Source organism: Schistosoma mansoni, chromosome 5, assembly GCF_000237925.1.
Source record: "Schistosoma mansoni strain Puerto Rico chromosome 5, complete genome".
NCBI classification, from domain to species: Eukaryota; Metazoa; Platyhelminthes; class Trematoda; order Strigeidida; family Schistosomatidae; genus Schistosoma; species Schistosoma mansoni.
In genome coordinates, this window is record NC_031499.1 from 191,622 (window position 1) to 212,147 (window position 20,526).

Below are 20,526 nucleotides of genomic sequence, written 5' to 3' on the forward strand. Positions count from 1 at the left end.
ACTGGCTGGGCTATGCAGGGAGCAGGACCGATAAGTACTCTAGACTGTTCGTACGGGTTTCGTGTGCCATTGGTCTGATCGATAATTCACAGCCCTCTAATAGGCAGGCCACACAAATTATAACAGATAAATCCACACAAAAAAATCATAAGCAATTTGTACCATACAGTTACCTGGTGAAACGATCGAGGTGATACTTCAAAAAACATGAACATATTGCGTTTAGGAGGTATCGTTGTGGAAATTTGAGTTGGGAAAAAATTTTCGTCACTATTGTCATCGGTGATTGGCTGACTTTCATACAACTGTAGTTCGCCTCCATCTATTTGACTGTCCCAACTATCAGGAACTAGATACCAAATAAACGCTACGCGACGACCCTCCAGTTTATCATCATGGCAGAGAAGATAATCTAGGAGGTTAAAACAGGAATTATGTAGAAGAGATCTTATGGTCGATTTTCATACCATCAGAGAACACTAACGCTTCACTTTTGTGACTTTCGCAGTTACATTTCTGATTAAACCGATCTATAACGCATTAGTATAGAGCCATCGAGTGGATAACTAGAGATACCTTGATCCCAATGTATCTGAAATGTCCATAGCATACTAAAATTATGATGTACAGCCTGGGTGCTTCCTCTACGAACTAGCCAAGCTGACGTGCCTTAGTCTGCTTACTAATTTGTAGTTGGGTAACTTCAGAGAGAGGAATCAGGTTCATATTTTGTGATACTAAATATGTAATACTTGCAAAAGTGAATACTTAATAATTGAACCTTATTATTTTCAGGAAAGTACTTCTCTAAGAGTGAAACTCAAGCCGTTGAACTAGTGAAAATACGAAAAATACATGCAATGCAAAAACATCAATTCTGGCTATAAGACATAGATTTGAATGATTTAAAAATTAATGAATGATTAGGCAAGAGAAATTTTTTAAGCGCCGATTTCCTGAAGTGACTAGAATGTTATTTTATGGTGAACGAAGGATTTGATGAAGAAAACCAATTTATTGTTTTATGTAAGATTACACAATGCCTTTGTAAAATATAAAATTCACGCATTAAATACATCATTTGCATATTTTTATAAACATAATAATGTAATTGTAATATTCAAATGAATAGAAAATTAAGTTTTTTTTGACATTTTGTGACTCAGTGTAAGCTACTTCTTTGCACATTTTCCCCTAGTTGTTTTTTACATACCCTATCACGTTTCTGCAAAGCAAGCTCCATTTCCCATCACTGGAGATTGAGATGAAAGTGAATACTTTTGTCTGCTTTATGATGAAGTGAAGGCGGTTAATTTTATTAATATACACGTAACTGGCCTTAACAACTTAGCGAAACCATGAGTCAGCCACTAGAACACTCACAGAATTCACTTGAGATGCCTACTTCTACAAATTTCTTAAATAACATCAGCTTGGGGTATCCGTACATGATCTCTTGATTCATTTCTAGCACCTTTTCTTATAAGAGGATACCATTTATTATATTCTTCGTTTTCGATTGATTTTTGACTCAGAACTGCTACCAAAACTTTGTTTTTTCACCGAAAAGACAAAAATTATGTCAATCAACATTTCGCATTCATATTATAATGCATTGTTTACTTGTTTTATAGTATGTTACGTCCTGTAGGCGTATAATTTTTGTTCTGATGGATTCTGTTGAATACATTCAATCAATTCAGGATATTGTGCAACCTTTGTCTATCACCTATGGTAGATAACTGGCCCGAACCTGACAAGGATTGAACTCTACTATTCACGGCTTCTCACTAGGATTGAAAGATTTGCATCTTCAGCTACCCAGCAGTGAGCATATGCGCGTCAGACCAAAGGTCCTGGATTTCATTACTGATTGCGGGGTCATGGATGTCTACTGCCGAGGAGTCGCGTACTAGGATTAAACGGCCGTCCAGTGATTCTAAGTCTTTAATGGTGTTATAGCCAAGACCGAAAACTTTACAATCACTATGAAACCTCTAGTGTAAAATTTGCGATTTAATTTTTTAAATCGTACTACCCTATCAGTGCCACACTATACTACTTCAGTAATTCAAGTTATTTTGACTATGTTCATTAACTAAATGTGGTGAGTAGTGTACGGAATTCAAAATTTTAAGGGTGTGAAATTATGTCTAGTTTAATAATGTCATCCTTTCGCTTTAGACCAAGTAGAAACGTAGGTCCAAATATCCATTAGAGAGTACACTACCTGACCAACAAACAATCATTTTTATATTGCCCCAGTCTATTTCGAACAACGAGGTTAAGAATCCGTGTGAGACTTTGGATTGTTGAGGAAAGTAACCCACAGTTCCAAAATTTGATACAAGGGCAAACGAAAAACATTCATTCTTTATTGGTTTATAGAACTACAGCTTCAGCTGTAAATAAATTTGTGTATGAAATTTGTCTGGTTAGCGTTTTTTTAGAGAGTTGGTTTTCTACGGGTTGGGGTCGCTAACCCTATGCCCAACCCTCCTCCTTTACCCGGGCTTGCGACCGGCAGTAGCCCCCGAAGGGAATACAGGCGGAGTTAAATATGCTCCTACACGAAGGTTAACAGGCATAAGTATGAAAATGAACATTGATAAAATTACGTTACCATATCACGAAAACGATTGGGATCATAAATCAATCAACGTTAGACCATTATTGAAAGCCTGAAATCAACGGACAGCTATCTCATCGTGGTATGGGACTCCTTAGAAGTACGTATCCACTATTCCGCAAGCGGGACTCCATCCTATGACCTTCGGTCTGGCACGCAGAAGCTTAACCTGTAGACCACTGAACTGGCATCCAATAATCTTAGTGTGTAACTTCAATCAAACCCATGCTACGACGAAACAGCCACTCCATACTTCCAGGTTTCCAATGGTGGTCTAACATTGAGAGATTCATGATCTCAATAAAAATTTCGGGTAGACGTTTTTGCTGATGTTAAGGTAAATTTCAACTGCAGTGAGAGTTAGGTGGCAATCTTCTAGGAATAAATGATAAGTTATCAGTTAAAGTTTCAGAATAAATCACCTTCATTTTAAAAACTTAGAACTAGTATTATCAACAACATCTATTTGTACTTGTCATTGACATATTCTGAAGCATGTATAAATTCTTGAAAATATTTCACTTAGTGATCTATTCAAATATGATTAATATTTAATGTATTGAATTCATTCCACATTAGTTTCGTGAGACGGAAGAATTCTCATTGTACTTCCATCACTCCATAACATGTTTTCCTATATCGATTATTTACATGCGATTTTCCCATGTCTTAGGTTTCTTTAAAGAATACTGAATGAAAACCGACTGTAGCTATTTCATTTAGGCATAGATTTTTCCACAAACATTACGTTCGACTATAAATAGAATTACTAAGTACTCCATATGCCATGAATGCTACATTCAAGATTACTCTATTAATTGCTTTCAAACAAACAGAGAAAATACAATTTCCATATTTAACAGTTAATTACTAACCTCCATGTTTGTATAGTGAAGAAGTTAAATCAACTTTATTTTCATAAAGTGGAATACCAGTTATGTCTTTCAACCAAGGAAGAACACAGTTCAATAAAAATGTCCTATATATATAGTAGAAACAACAACGAAAAAAGAAAAAACGTTCAACGACTAATTTTATTAATGATGAGAAATACTGAATGATCCTTTTAGTTTTGGAATTGCGGAGAACTCGTTAATATCAATGATACAGTGTCAACAGTGAATATAAATCATTGCCCAATGCAGAATTAATTTATATAGAAACAAATGACTATCATGCAAGGAGGGAGCTTCTTATAATTCTTTGTTCTTTGAAAATGATGGTTTCACGCCTAATGTGACAGGTTCTCTACGAGCATTCGAACTGGTAAACACACATCGAAGTGACAGAATTGACGATTTATCCTTATTTCATGAGATCAACATTGAGAAGGAAGAAACTAATCTTGCAGCAATGCATATTATTCACAGAGAGTTTTTGGACGACGTGCCAGGATTTTAAGTGTTATGTGGTCTGAGATTTTAAGAACGAAGGTTTTTTCGGCGTTGTTGGTAATTTCATTGTGGTTTTACTTAAGACATTTTTGGTTAAAATTTCCGATGGATATCAACTTTCACTCAAAAGTTACGGATAGTCGCTCCATAACGGGTTCATCAAATCAGATAAATTCAGCTCCGTAAACCAATTATTTAACTAGATTTATTTTAGATTATAATGAGATAAAGCTCAGAGAATAGGTATACTGGGAGGTAAAGGTCATTTTTCGACAGACATTCCATCTCACTATCCTATTTAATCGTTGAAGGATAAGATGGACTATAAGATCATGTATCGATTCGGAAAAGAAAAGCAGATGGTACTCATGTTACTCAAATGGTAACATATTTGTCCCATTGTTATTTGGGATATTAGCACACACGAGTTGTATATAGTATGCTTATTTCTTAATAATAGACACTAATAACAAATTTGTCAACTCTCAAAACCTATTATTCTAAACGGATTGGTTGCATCTAACAGACAATCTGTCAACTAACTAGAAAGTACAGATTAACGCAAGTCGAACCTATACAACACTATAAAAATAGTGTTAAACCTTGTCAAATGTTCAGCTTATAAACACCAAGTTTCTTTGAACACCTTTCAACTTAATATCTATCAGTCCATTCTAATGAGTAGAGGTCACAACAGCAAGCGTGGGATCTCACAAATCTTAGTTAATTACTGTTATAATGTATGATGTCCGGTTCTGATTGTGATACATAAGCTCCCTATATATTCCCAACCAGATAGCTATTTAAGCGAGAAGACCATCGGTGAGAAGCAAGCTTTATGTTGGCCAACCGAATCGAGAAATAATTGGTCACTCATACATGTATGCATATATATATACCCCTCAGAAATCTAGGCACACCAGTGGGGTGTATTTCATCCCTTAAAAAAGGTAGCTAGATCTTGGCCACTTGTGTTTGTCGCTTGCCTAATGTCTGATAGACCCATTATAGCAATTACAGCTAAACTTAACAGAATATGCTGACAAGTTATAAGCAACAGCTGCATCTGGAGATTACCGAAAGCTGTTTCAATACATCTGATTTACTAGCAACAAGCTTAATATCAAGTAACTGCTCTATGGAACTGGCAACGAGCTTATTGGTAATTTTAAGAAGTATCTCAAACACTGGACAAAGCAAAACTGAGACCAATCCAAATTATACACTGGCTTCAAAAAATCGGCCACAATCTTCTGTTAATAACGCGAAATGCCTATGACAAATGAACCGCTAGTTATAGGTGGATAAAATCACCTTTCATTTTATCTCAAAGTTTAGTAGAGATTGATTATGAGTACAGTGATCTTGAGTGCTCTTAGAGGTATGAGGGTAGTTATCACTTCCCAGCTGCCCACACCGTGGAATGGTTCTTCTAGGGGTACCTGAAAAGAAACTTGGATTAGAAGTGGTCTTAATGACCCGACAGCGTGACCGCAGTGCCCATGGGACAACTGCTTGAGGTCGGTCACACACGACCTTTTCGAGAGTAATTTTTGTGTAGGCTCCATACTTTTTGGGACCTTACCGCCGGAGATGGATATCCGTGGGATAAGGCAAAGTGTGCATTTTTAAGGTCGACCTTTTCTAACCCCACCCTTTCTTGTGGGAAGGCATCATCGCTGTTATGCTGGTTGTCTGGAAGAAACAGCTTACTGCCGTCACACCTCTGTACAGTCAGCAGTACGACTTTGCCTTCGGACCTTGGGATTGCTGCTTTTAGTCTTAACGCTAACCGACCTGTCTGGCATGATCGAACCTTGATGAACATTTGTTCCAGACAGTATAGCTCGATTGGTTCATCACCATAGGCAAGCCCGACCACCACGTAAAGGTAGCAGCAACGGTCGGGTCTCATTTTATCTACGACTGTGTTTACCACATCACATTTACATTCCAAAACAGACGTATTGAAAGCATATAAAGAAGGGTTATTGTTCGCACATCCTAACACATTTAAAAAAAACTGAGGCTACATGGACATGTCTTCAGCAGTGCAATCCATCATTCGCCTGATCTTAGACAAGACGTTGGTTTTTCGAAATCTTTCGAAATAATCACTAGACAGACGACTCAGTCGATTATTTGATCTAAATTTATGCATCCGATAGGATACTGCCGTCAATCTTGTCTTTTGTTGGTAGCTTCAGATCCAGTGATTGGTTACGTAACATCGCACCTCAAACTCTCAATTGTAGAATCTTCTTCCTACTTTCTTAGATCTCATCTGGGCTCCACCTACCTGATCAGTTTTTATTGGAATTAGTATTACGCAACCAACAGTGATTTAATAATTCTAAAGGAATGTTTACATGCTTCTCTTCCAGAATATTTATGGTGTTGAGTATGATAGTCAAATGTATAAACAATCCCTACAATTCTCCTACATTGCTTCCTGTTAATACACATTTATATCAACCTCAATTTTAACCAAGCTATTTCGTTAAGTGCGAAATAAAGCATGTACACTTTTCAATAATTAGTATTATTGTTTTCATATTGTGATTATTTGAAGAAAGTCTATAAGATTCATGTGATAGCTGTCAGGGTATAAAACAGACACTAACTACAACCAAACTTTTGGTTATTATAATACTCCGGAGATTGAGCAAAAGGTATGAAAGACTGACTAGGAACGAACGAGCCAGTCTTTGTTGTTTTTTGATATAGGAGTCGTCAGTAATTCATTGGATAGGACTGTTCTCTCTGCCAGTAAATGAATGATCCCAAGCAATGGGGGGATACATATCATTTTATTTTTATAATTCAGTGGGGTTATGCAAAGCTACTTAATCGCGACATCCTAGAAATAGTTATGAAGAAAATCGATGATAATTATAGTGTTGATCTAATACCTGGAGACGTGGGTCTTGAAAATACAGGTGACAATTTCTTAATGTGTTACAAAATATTGAGATATGTAGAGAAAGTGGAATAGTGGCCAGTTTATGACATGCCGATCAGCTGCAAATCATTAAGTTAAGGTTTCTGAATCTGCTCCATTTACTTCAAATACGAGCATAGAGGTAGTAGCATCACCCCGTGTTAGCGGAGTATGGATTGGATTAAAGAATTTTTCGTGCAGGATTGTGTTGGGGCACAATGAATGGCTATTTTTCAACCAATCAGTGCTGACGGATACTTGGATAAAGCTCGAAAATCTTATGTAAAAATTACAAACAAACTAATGTTCTTCTTATTGTGATTCCTGCTTCCATCCACCCTTGTTATTTGAAATATAATTACGTTCCTGTTCAACCATGTTCTGATTTGGGAACTTGTCGAGTGAAGTAGTTTCCAGGAATAGCAAGTTATAAGAATAGCTCGGTTGTAATAAAATAAATCATAACACCCCAATACAGCTCAAGACCGATCATCTAGTTATGACGATGATGTGGAATAGAAAATAGTTGTACATGAATCATGTGTTCGTATTTGACGTCTCGTTGAGTATTCTGAAGACCATGCAACAAAAGCTGTGAACGTTAAGAGACGTGGCTTAGAATAGAAGCCAGTCGAGATTTTGCTTTGGCTTTTTATTACATTCTTCATAAAAGTACAATGTATCGTTAGACACATATGGATCTACCTCGATCATTATTCGACTTGAAGCATGTCTTTCAATAAATAATATTTATGTGGATTTACTCGTTTAAAGCATAAGCTTTCTTTTTGACATTTGCTGGTGTACCGAATTTCAGTGTTATGAACAATTATACGTAAGAAATGTTTGGTGAATATAAAAAATCTGATATACTTACCTAAAGCTTACAAGTAAAGGAAACTTGGAAGTATTGGAAGAATTCTTCTCGTTTGAACACAAATTTATAACATCACAACTTTGATAGAATGCAAAAAGATCGTTTCCTCTCCGTAGAAAAGGTAATTTTTCAGCTTCCTCTTCTACTGATTGAACCATTTGTTTCGTGTCCATAGTTTCTATAAGTTCAAACTTCAAGAAACAAAAGACCAATATACCTGCCATCTCCTGTTTAAACTGCACAAAGTTGTCGAACTTTGCAAAGGTAAAAGGGATATGTCTAAGTAAACTTTCATCTGAAAAAAAATTATCAGAATATAGCAACAACATAAAGACGAGAATAAATATGCTGTTTGCTTCACATTGATGAAATGTAGCAGAAAGATGACTATATACAACAACCGAATTGATGACCCCCAACCTTCAAATGAACCAACATCAGAAAATGGAGAAAGTGAACAACAGTACAATAGCGCACAAAATAACTATCAAAAATAAACAAATGGGATTCTTTGTAGTCCATTTACCAATCAACGAACTTAAGTTATTTTACTGTCTGCCATTTGAAATAATATGAACATCTCATATAATAAGCTTGAGAATGAAGTCAACACTGCTATACAAGGTCGATTGGCAATATGATTTATAGATATTAACTCAAGGAGTAATCTAAGCCGTTCACCATAAAACATAGCAAATCTTTTACTTGATTAACGTGCAAATACTACCGGATTTAGTCAAGCTCCGAAACAATCCCTACCTAACGGTGAACGATTACGAGCAAACGCAACTAAAAGGTTGTTTACAACGGCCGTATAAGTATTCCTGTAAAACTACAAAATTCAGCCATTTGAATCTATACTATAATGAGGTGTGTTGAGTCATTTCCGGTATAGAATGAAATATATATATGGCAGATGAAGCAGTTTCCCAGAAAATTCAAGTACCTGACTTAACATTGAGAGCAGTAGCCTGAAGAGAAAGGCGTTTGGCTCCCACCCAAGGCTCAAAATCTGCTCCACCTACCTCAGTTTGATCAAACGGATAGTACCATTAGCCCCCAGACTTAACATGGCTCATACTTAAGCACCTAATGAACGAGATGAATAAATTTCAATACTGAGGGCACAGGTCATAAAGCCCTTGACATTTAGGAAGTTAGAAAGTAATCTAAAAGAGCAACACTAGTATATGCAGCTTTGTCTAACACTTTTAGTGGCTTTATGGAGTAACGCCAAGTCGTGGCTAAACAACTCCTAGCTTCCTTCCAGGCTACTCCTGCACCGGACAACATCGCGTGAGGAATTAGGTATTGGCTAAGCATACGTGACATTTTGCGACCATTCACTACCCCACTAACCCATTTGCAATCTTTACCCAGTACTCAATACCTAACTCTATCGTTGCTCACTATGTGATGAACAGCATTAAGCTCGTCTCAGTATGTTGCGAATAAAATTAACTGCGACTAGTCCGATTAATAAGATGCTGTTCATGTAGTCTTCAGAAAAGCATTTGATAAGGCGCCAAATAATAGACTCTTCTTGAAGCTGGAAAATCCAGGAATTTCCATACCTCCCATTCACTGGATCAAGGATTTCTTAGTAGATAGTAGACAGAAAGTAGGAATAAATTGCAAATGCTCCTCCTGAAAACCAGTACTTAGTAAAATATCCCAAGGCTCTGTCCTAGGTCCGTTACTTTTTATACTGAATGTAAATGGGCTCCCAAGTATAGTTGAGTCCCATTACGCTGATGACGAAATGACAGGAGACGCAGGTGCATGTGCACTTCAGGCGGACTTACATGTTCTCGTTAGCTAATCTCTAAAACGACATCTGTCAACGCGACTAAATGTTGCTACATCTTCAGTGGGGAAAAAAGTGAATAGATACAGCATAGGGAAAGGGTCAGTGATCGTAGTCTGGTCTTACAAGGATCTTATGTGCCAGTGAGCCATGATCTTAAGACCACGACCCACTGCTAGGAGATTGAAGCTAAGGGGTTTAGAACCCTATTAAATTTAAGGCAGACATTTATCAAGATAGATACTATGCTTAATACAGTATACAGAACCTAAGTGAGATTTAAAACTTGAGAACTGTGTTCATGCCGCAAGCCCCTGTTTAAAAGGTGACTCAGATATCTTGGAAAATGTACAGAGGACAGCTACCCGTAGAATTCCAGGACTCAAAGGTTTACCTTACATAGAGAGACTGATAAAAACCTAGATCTTTCACAATCCTAACGCAGACTAAGAAGTGAACTAATTTTGATGTATTGAATTCTCGGATATAATTTTAGGCCTGATATATCATCTTTTTTTTTCTTCTTACCAGATCATGACAACTTAGAGAACACACCAAGAGAAGACCAGACACACTCAGAATCCTACTAGAAAAATACCGACACAGACTGCAGGCCCCCTTTTGTCAGTACACATCGTAGAGAACTGAATAGTCGACATGTCAGAGTTGATTATAAAATAGTTCAAGTGGTTTCGGATAGAATAGAAGAAATTTTCGCCTAACCGACTCCCGTTTCTAGTAACAGAGGATCACCGATACCTCCATGCAAGAACCTAGGTATATTAACGATAAGGAGGGAAAAGAAAAAAACAGGTAAATTACAGTAACATACGATCCTTAGTCGATAAGAATATGTCGTTTTTTCCTAAACTTAAGAGTCTTTAGGGACTCATGAGAAGTCGCTTGGATTAAAATCAAAACCAATTATTTCACTGTTTTAATAGTTCTTTTAACTGTAAGTCTTTTGGAACGAGGTAGTTTCGCCTGATTAACTGATAGGTCGCTCAAGGTCAACAGCATGCTAAACTTTCACTTCGTGCAGAACAATATATCATTAAAGTAAATTCGTTAAACGACTTATCTGATAAATAAACACTTACTTGTGACAAATTCTTTCGCGTGTCTATCGCAGTAACAATCACGAAACCCAGTCTTAAAGGACTCAGATTCATAATCAGAATTTATCTGGAAAAGCATGTTACACAGTAGCGCACATCATATAAAAAGCGGGAGAGAGAGCATGTTCATTCCTCAGTCTTCGGTAATAAGAGTGGTAGTTGAGTGGCCCTTTATTGTTCCTGACAGTTTAACTTCCAGCTACTCCTAAAAACTGCTCACTTGTTCGATAAGACATTCCGGTCACTGAAGACTCAGTGAGAACCCCACTTTAAGTTTATTAGATAGCGGTTTGAGAACCTTCTTGCCATGACATCGGAGGTCATCACTGCTGGAGGGAGCGAAACGATAAGACATATTAGCACCCAATATATGGCTACACCGCATCCAACAATGCGACAAGGGGGAATGTATGAAGCGTGCAGTGGCCTACTTTTATGGCGAGAACGGAATTGGTATAATGGAAACGATTATCCTTATGACCAATTGTACCAGTGATTGTTTTACTAGGCATGTTTCTTAAAATGTACCAAAAGCACTTTTCCTTCAGTTGGCTGTGACCTTGCAAGAACTCGCTTACGCTCAGCAGTTACGCCCGTAAACTTTGGCACGTCTCGGTATTATTTCGATAACGTGACATCGCCAACAAATATAGCTTAGCTGGACCATTAACAGCCTTCTGCTTAATGGCCTACCGAAGGATCCCAGTGGATATCTGGCACGTATTCTTCCTGTAGTAGTGATTATATTCAATCGTGACTCGACGCTATCTACAAGCCCAACAACCGACTTCATGCATTCTCACTGATTACCTCAAATACTTCACATCCATAAATTCCTAGTTTCAAAGATCCTTTAAAACAGTGTAGATAAATATACTGTGACTATCGGTCAAAATTAAGTAGTGTCTTGTAGCTGTTTAGTTGCATTTCAAAATTCTACAACTGATAGAAATGTGTGATATGCAATCAGACTCCAATCATGATATTTCAACTAACCAAATCTCACGTACTAATCGAGATGATCACCACCAGATCTAGGGTTTTGGATCTGATAGCTTGAAGAATCTTGAGTCTAAACAACGTAAGAGTTGTGATATTGTTTTGTTTGTGTGAGAAATATACAGTCCTCAAAAACAACTGTTTATTTTTCCAATTATTTCAGCCTGAAAACATACTGTTGAGTACCAGAGACAGTGATGCGATTGTAAAAATTAGTAAGTATGGAATATATGTAGATATTGACATTGATACTTCGGTTATTCTCTTCGTGATCACCAATGTATGTTAGCTTCCAAAGCCTATTAGCAAGTTTGTTTGACTTGGTAAATTATAGAAACGTTTAACAAGGTGTTGAGACTTTATCTGGTAAAAATGTTGTTCACTTAATTCATTAATGAAGGCATGCCGTCCAGACCTTCACGTGTGTCCATGTATCGATGAATAAGCACTGAGATGAATGCGGACAAAGAATTATTTATTTTGACGTTACACACATTTTATTGTAGACTACAAATCGGCATTCAATCGATTTTCTAGTATTTCCATTCACCACGTGTAGCTATTCGGATCGAAGCAAGTTCGATAGATATCACCAGTGTCTCACACTCTGTCCTGAAATCAGTTAAGAGATATCGTATTAGACTCATTTCATCTTGATGTGTCTATTATTCTTTGGATAAAAGTGAATGACACATCCACATGTTTATATTACAGCAAAAAGTAATAATTTTTTATTTCGAACTTTTAGAAGTGACAACTTATTGAGATATGTGTGAAAGCTCTATGTTCGCAGTAAACATTTGTAAAGCTTTTGACTAGATTAATGGGAATTGAGTTTAGTTCTATTTCTACAGACTAACGTCAGATGACTAGTGATTCTTGGTTTGTCATATGATTTTTCATTGATTTCAATAACAAATACATCTGAATCAATCAGTTTTTCACAACTTACAAAAGTAAATCAAAAATATGGTTACAATATTCACTAATATTTCTTGACAAATCAAGTGGTCACATCAAGCGAAATCATATAAACAGAACGAATAAGATTTATCACTTCCAGTAGTAAACTAATCAACTTATCTAGGCTTTATATAGAGATGCGATGTTTGAAGTTGAATGGAAGCCATGATTGCTGCACAGTTCAAACAATCGACCTGTGTATAATCAACGTAGAATCCTACTGAATGAAACCGAGATATTGGACATTCTAGTTTACTCAATCGTGTCAGGTGATTTGATTCAAAGTACTAGTACTATTCACGCTTCAATGTAGGTTTTAAATCAATTTAAATCATGATCTCTGATAGAATATTTAGTCGATCAGCCAGAGTTTCTTTCGAATACTTAATGTTCATAGATTTATTCAATAATAAAATAAACATGCTTTTCATCCTCAATATATTTATATCTATATATACTTCAAGTGCTATCAAATATATCTGTTAGTGTTTTTTTCCTGTAATTTTGTTTTATTAAATAAACACATACCAGAATACAATTGATGAAGTATTAGATCTTTAATTAATGACTTCTAACATGAAAACAATCAAATATGTTTTATTATTGGCCAACTTCTTTTTTACATAACAGCACCAAGTTTTTGTTGTTGTTTTTTCAGTCTATTTTTAGGAAACTAATTTTTTTAATATTTTTATCAGAATATCCATAGACAGTTCCCATTTACTAATCACCTATCATTTGATTTTATTGAGGAAAGTAAAAATGGAAATTTTCTAATCTGTATTAGTATAGTAATGTAAAGAGCATAGTGTAGTGATTGGTATTCGATATTATCCTTAAACTTTGTTTATTGTTCATCCTGATAACCGTTACTAGATAAACACCCCAACGGTGTATAAATCAGAAGGCGAATATAAAGTGTTGATTACGTTTATTATTGAACCACTCACAGATATCCAAAATTACAGGCACGTAAAGCAAGCATGGAAGAGTAGTACCGAAAAACAAGTGGATGAATCGCGTGAACTCACAGTAGTGATAATAATACTCATCTGATAGGAATATATGAAACATGTTATATGCCGACGAGAATATTGAATGGTAACTTTTGGGATCCATTTATGGATCAATACTATATATATATGTTTCTATTGTATAATTGTTTAGTAGCTAAACTACTCATACTTATGTTCCTCTTATCATAAGCTTTATTTTGACCTATAGACTATTGCTATACGATTTAATGTTCTTGAGTTGTGATCAATCTATTAATTACAGTCTCTTACATTCACAGCCACGTTTGACTAAATCTTGTACAAATGTTATTTTCTATTTTGTTGGTACGATATGGTCTGTCTGGTTGGCATATAGACATAACAAGCAGGGCTAGGCGGGAAGCAGGGTCGTTAAAGACTCTAGACTACTCGTACCGTTTTACGCATCATTAGTCCTGTTGATAAGTCACTTTTCTCTTATTGGTGATAACATTACATCATATATTAATAGGGTAGAAGGTTACAATTTATAACAAACTTCTCATTTATTAAGTAAACTATATTTAAAATTTATCCTTTTTTTCATTAAAAATCTACTTGATTAATGAAAATAAATGTAGAATATTGTAGAGAGTTTGAAGTTATTCAAGAAATCTATGTTAGACAAAAAAAGATGATCGCATTTACTCGTAGAATTAGTGACACTGGAAAACAAGAAAAAGTTGATTTTAGTCATAACATCGTTAAGTTATGCAATCATTAGCAAAATGAAGTCAAATACTCCCTCAAATATGAATGCTATACAGTTTCTTTTGATTCAGTTAATCAGTATGTTATATGTAACTTAAAAGCTAGTACATATGTACACTGTTTCAAGAAGATAGGTCGCTAACACATGTCTTTTAGGGGGACCCTAAAATATTCATCGAAAAAAAGCCCAAAAGGGCTCTGAAAATACTGGGAAACATTTTATTCAATCAGAATTGAATAGAAGTTTCTCAGAAACATTTATAAAGTGAAGAGTCATGAGTGACATTTCTCTTTGGATGATTATCTACCTTGTTACCATGTTTAGTAGGGTTCCAGAATGTTCTGGAATCTCAAGGACATCTGAAATACTATAAATACCCTCAATTTTCTGTACATAAACTAACATTGGAGTAAAAAAATTTTTCATATTTCGCACCTTTTCTCTCATGTTCAAGTTGTCGTGTAGATTTAGTCTGGGATTATTAGAAGAGCTTTAAAAAACCAATTCAAGCATTCAGTCAGAAGATTTACCAATGTCAAACTAAAAAAACCTTTGAGATAAGTTGGTGGTTGGAGGTGGTCAACAGGAAACCCTGGACCCGGGTTTCGTGCTACTTGGCACTCGTCAGCAAGGTGTACCTGTAATCTTGAGGGAACTGGTGCTCCCTGACGGATTCGATCCCGTGTCACTCAGCTTCACACTCAGAGACGTTACCACTGAGCTATTCTGGCCGCGACCAACCTTCTGTAGGACTGAGATGTAATCATAATTGATTGATCACTGGGTGGTGATCAATGTCATGCATGTAAAGTCCTTTAAATACACTGTATCTTTCAATGAGCATCTAATTGATATCAGTCTGTGCAAAGTTTCACACATAATAGTCAATTATTTGATGGAAGTTGATTGAAATACTACTCATTAGTAAACAACTAAGTATAAATTGAGTGTAATTTTTACTTGTGAGATGAATCTATGAACATTTTACAAAAAAGATTTATCATAACAACAACAAAAGAAACAGATCTATTTCTAATACTGACCAATGATTTTTTTCCATAGTTGAATTCATAAGTCAATTAAAGCTAGACCACTATGAAAAACCTGGAAGCACTGGATAACCATGGTGGTCTAACTCTAATTGACTTATGAATTAAACTATAAAATCACTGAAATCTCCACAAAAGCCCCTTCTGATAATGTTGTTTTTTCTTTAAATATTCCTCTGATTATAACCTTCATTTTGACCCATACATTATTATTACTGTTCCTTAATTATACTCAGTTTATTGATTATTGTCTCCCACATTCACAGCCACATTTTGGCTTGATCTTGTATAAATATTATTTTCTATTTTATGGTGTGATAAGGTCTGTTTGGCTGGTATATAAACCAAGTATGTTTGAAATAAATGATTCGTATATTAGGAGCTGTTGTTGGCGTTCTAGACTCAACTGAATAGGCTAGGCGAACAAAAGACCAAATAAGGACTCTAGACTGTTCATACCAGTCGTACGTCATTGACTTGGCACAGTATTAAGATTGTATAAGTCGTACATTGATTGATGAATAAATCATGTGATAAATTAATCAGCCTAAATAGTCACAATACTTCCCTTATCTCATAGATCACAGTTGATTAAATCTTGTATTGAATTATTTGATTCCACTGACCTTTACTTATGCTCATTGTCATTACTCTTCATTAACAGATTCATTTTGAACATCCAATTCTAGATTTTCTTGATTTGTTCCCTGAAAAACATTTTTATTATTATTCAATATTATGAACATTTTTATTTACCAATATTGAAAGTAAATGACAATTTGAATAAAATACATTTGGGATATGATGATTTGTAAACTACAAAAAAACTAAATTATTGTTGGTAAATAGCAAATTACTTACTTACGCTTGTTACTCCCAATGGAACATAGGCCACCGACCAGCATTCTCCAACCGACTCTTTCCTAAGCCTTCTTTTCTAGTTCTATCCAGTTGTTGTTCATTTTTCTCATGTCTATTTCCATTTCTCGGTGTAATATGTTTTTTGGCCTTGGGGATTCCATGTGGGGGCTTGCCTTGTGATACAGGTAGCTGCTCTCCTCAGTGTGTTTCCTATCCACTTCCAGCGCCTCTGTTGGATTTCTTCCTCCGCTGGAATTTGTTTTGTTCTCTTCCACAGTAGAATGTTGCTGATAGTGTCTGGCCATCGGATCCGAAATATTTTGCGTAGACAACTGTTAATAAACATTTGTAACTTCTAGATGATGGCTTTCGTAATTCTCCAAGTTTCCACTCCATACAGTAGAACTGTCTTGACATTTATATTGAAAATTCTGATCTTGGTGCTGGTTGAAAATTGTTTTGAGTTCTAGATGTTCTTTAGTTGTGGATATGCTTCTCTTACTTTGCCGATCCGCGTTTTTACATCTGCATCAGATCCACCGTGTTCGTCGATGATGCTCCCCAGATATGTAAAGATTTTCACATCCTCCAAAGCTTCTCCGTCAAGTATAATTCTATTGGTGCATGTTGTGAGAATTTTGCTTTTGCTTTGTGTATATTGAGACCAACTGCTGCTGAGGCTGCTGCTGCACTGGTCGTCTTCTCCTACATTTGTTGTTGCGTATGTGATAGAAGAGCCAGATCATCTGAGAAGTCTAGATCGTCCAGCTGCATCCTAGTTATTCCTTGTATCTCGTGCTTCCCTCCAGATGTCGACGTCTTCATAATCCAGTCGATCAACAGGAGAAAGAGGAAGGGTGAGAGTAAGCAACCTTGCCTAACATCGGTCTTTACCTCGAATGAGTCGGTGAGTTGTCCTCCATGGACGATTTGGCAGTTTAGTCCATCATAGGAGTTCCGTATGATATTGACTATCTTCTCAGGCACGCTGTAGTGTTGAAGGAGCCTCCATAGTGTTGTCCTGTCCACACTATCATTAGAGAATTTGACATTCTCAGCGAAAGTGTTATCAAGCTCTGTTTTCACTGAGATCACCGAATAATATAGAGTCGGTAGTTCATAAATCAAATATAGTGTTTTGTCATTTCAATATGTTTCATATCAGTATTTCAGTAACTAGTAGCACCAAAATAATGAAATATTCTTATTCCAATTGTTAAGTTAATTTTAGCTCAAGAAACGAAATTCAATTAATTATATTGATTCACTCAATCATTCTTCATAGACGACAGTATTTTGACAACATATAATACTGTTGTTTCCCTGATGAAACGGATATGCTGTTAGTTGTTACCATTGAGAGAAGTACGGAAACAGTAAAAGTACAAAAATACTAAAATTATAATTCCAATTCAGTCAGATATCATAATTTTTACCCATGAACCATTTTCCACTAGTAATAAGAAAATGAAGATTATGGTTAGTTGTTCTTGAGTTGTTGAATGGGTGTTTAAGAGATAAGTCTCAATTTGAGGGTAATATTCATCACAGATTGAGTTCTCTTGAGGGAACTTTTGAAATCTGATAAGAACTGAAGATTTATCTAATTTTACTACAGGAATCCTCAAAAGTGAGTACCCATGGAGCAACCAGGTATCGAACCCAGGATATTTAGGTTTCACATCGACTTATTAGACCACTGATTTGTCATCTAAAGGTATACATCTTTAACTACAATCAACTTGTGACAAAACGCGATGATCACTCAATGATATTAGAAACTTTTGATTCGATCTTGACCAGTTGGGACTGCTGCCTAGAACTTCAGGAGCCTACCTCAAATTAGGTTACTGTTGAGCATGATGATAGTGATGGCGACTAGATTTTGTAGGGATTTGTTTTACTTTAAGATAGTACTCATCACAGATTGACCTTAGATAAAGTACAATTTAAATCCAGGTAGTCTCTATACGTTGCATTCCTGGGATCGATACTTGAAGCTGTCATGAGTGTGCACGGTTGAGAATTTCTCTCCTTGTATTTAACAGTTGGTAGTCCATTTTGAAATGTTAGACTAATTCATTCAATTTTATCCCCTTGATCTGTGATGATCTGTCTACGAAATAACATTTTACAAAGATACTCTTATTCTGATTTCCTCTAATTCGACAAAAAAAATTTTCTAGGAGAGATGTGGTGTGGTCTACTTATATCCATATAAGTAGTATATGGTGTTGGTCAGACATAGAATGTATTTTGGCAGAAGACCGATGAGGAAAGAACTGAAATGAAGCGCAATCGGTAGGAAAATGCATTCGATTATCCTCAAACAGTGTTCTGTTCACTACAGAGACACCGATATAAAATAATATTGTAAACCATTGTCCAGTAGTCAAACTTATATGATTACTAAGGCAATTCTGATTAAATCATTCGATCACTAGATAGTAGTAATCAGAGTCAAATGAAATACTTTTAATAGTGATAGAATTTATAAAGCATGTTTTCAGATAATTGAAATTCTTAGGTAATAATAAATTCTTTCCACACTTTCTTTAACTCAACGTATGTAGCATATGTCAGTGATAAAATCCCTTTATTGAGTTTATTTTCACGGCTCTACAATTGTATATTTACAAAGTAATATCAGTTTGTTTGTTTAAAAATAGTTTTACTTACTGAAAGACAATAGTCCCGAGGAATCATGATTGTTACGAAACCTGAAGATATAAATCTTAACATTGTATGGGGTTTTAAATACCTAAAAATGAGTACTGAACTAAGATAAAATAGCAGTCAAATGTCTCTTGATTCGTCTTAATTCTTCAAATCATGTCATTCTGTGATAATATTTATCTCCAAAAATTTCCACCAACATCATGAACTGATGACAGTCATGCGCTGACTAGTGATTAATTTCAAGGAGTTTTTCTTGGACTTCTAACAAGAAGCTGTGACCAGTCAAGTTGAACCATGTTGGGTTTGAAGCAGTTACCCATCGACAGCAATGAATGATAGTCGAGCAATATCACGAATAAATTGAAGTCAGACATTTAAATTGCTGGTTGTCTGCTCATTGGCGTGATGGCAAAGAGGTTGCGGCAAAACTTGAAAATCGTGGGTCCGAAGAGCCTTGTGGTAAGACGAAACAGTTATCTAGTCCATAGTGGTTTTCATTATTTGGCTAATTAAGCTCAGTCCATAATTTAAAATATATGAAAAATAAAGACCCTCTACATTTACATCAATACTAAAGTGTTATAATTTCTCTTATTACAACATAGCTGCTCTTATTGCTTAGCAATCTTGGACACTACTTCTCTCGAATAGCCCCCGAATTAGAGCACGGTTAACACGACCTTAGGAATCATAATAAGAAAAATGTTAGTATAGTTATAATCTTAACATAAGAAGATTCACAAGTTTTCTCCAAGTCTATGCTAGCACTGATTAGTTAGGAAATAACTAATCGGCGTACCTCATCACAATCCCTCATGGAACATGCTTCACCTTCAGATTCATATAATACCAATTGCGTATCATTTGTCTAACATGTTTACATTCATTAGAATAGAATACACGTTTTGAAATGTAATTATTCTTTTATTAGTTGAACACTTTGTAATAATTTCAAAGATTGATTCATTTAAAGAAAAAGAGAAAAAGATTTAAAATAAACTAACTTGTTCATTGAATATTGAATATTGATCATCTAATAAATGATATTCATGAAGTAAATTCTTTAATGAGTTCGCTCTTAATTGATCAGAAGTTGTATCAATTAATTCATTCTAAAAATTTAATAGAAGTGAATTGTCAAATGTTCTATATGTGTTGTGTTGTAAGTTACAACCAAGGATACTGTTCTAATTGTTATCATACAGTTAACATCATGAGTCAATTGAAGCTAGACCACCAAGGAAAACCTGGAAACACTGAACAGCCGTTCCGTCCTATTATGGGACTCCTCAGTAGTGCGCACCCACGACCCCGCACTCGCGAGATTCGAACCCAGGACCTACCAGTCTCGAGCCAGAGCCCTTAACCGATAGACCACTAGGCTGGCATCCAATGGTGTTAATGTCTAACTCCAACCAATCCACAATTTTGAGCGACCGTTCGCCAATTGCTGAGGAGTCCCA

The 20,526-nt window shown here is 35.8% G+C and overlaps 1 protein-coding gene across 1 annotated transcript in view; it reads right to left on the bottom strand.

Annotated features, from left to right (window-relative positions):
* Window positions 1–10,845, bottom strand: part of Smp_136270 (serine/threonine kinase) — a gene marked incomplete at its 5' end in the record, with an annotated part of 29,146 nt that extends 18,301 nt beyond the window's left edge. The window contains 4 exons of the mRNA XM_018797537.1: window positions 174–412; window positions 3,505–3,608; window positions 7,842–8,136; window positions 10,749–10,845. Coding sequence (XP_018652569.1) covers window positions 174–412; window positions 3,505–3,608; window positions 7,842–8,136; window positions 10,749–10,845 — 735 coding nt within the window. The remainder of the gene's footprint in view (window positions 1–173; window positions 413–3,504; window positions 3,609–7,841; window positions 8,137–10,748) is intronic.
* Between the last annotated feature and the right edge of the window lie 9,681 nt (window positions 10,846–20,526).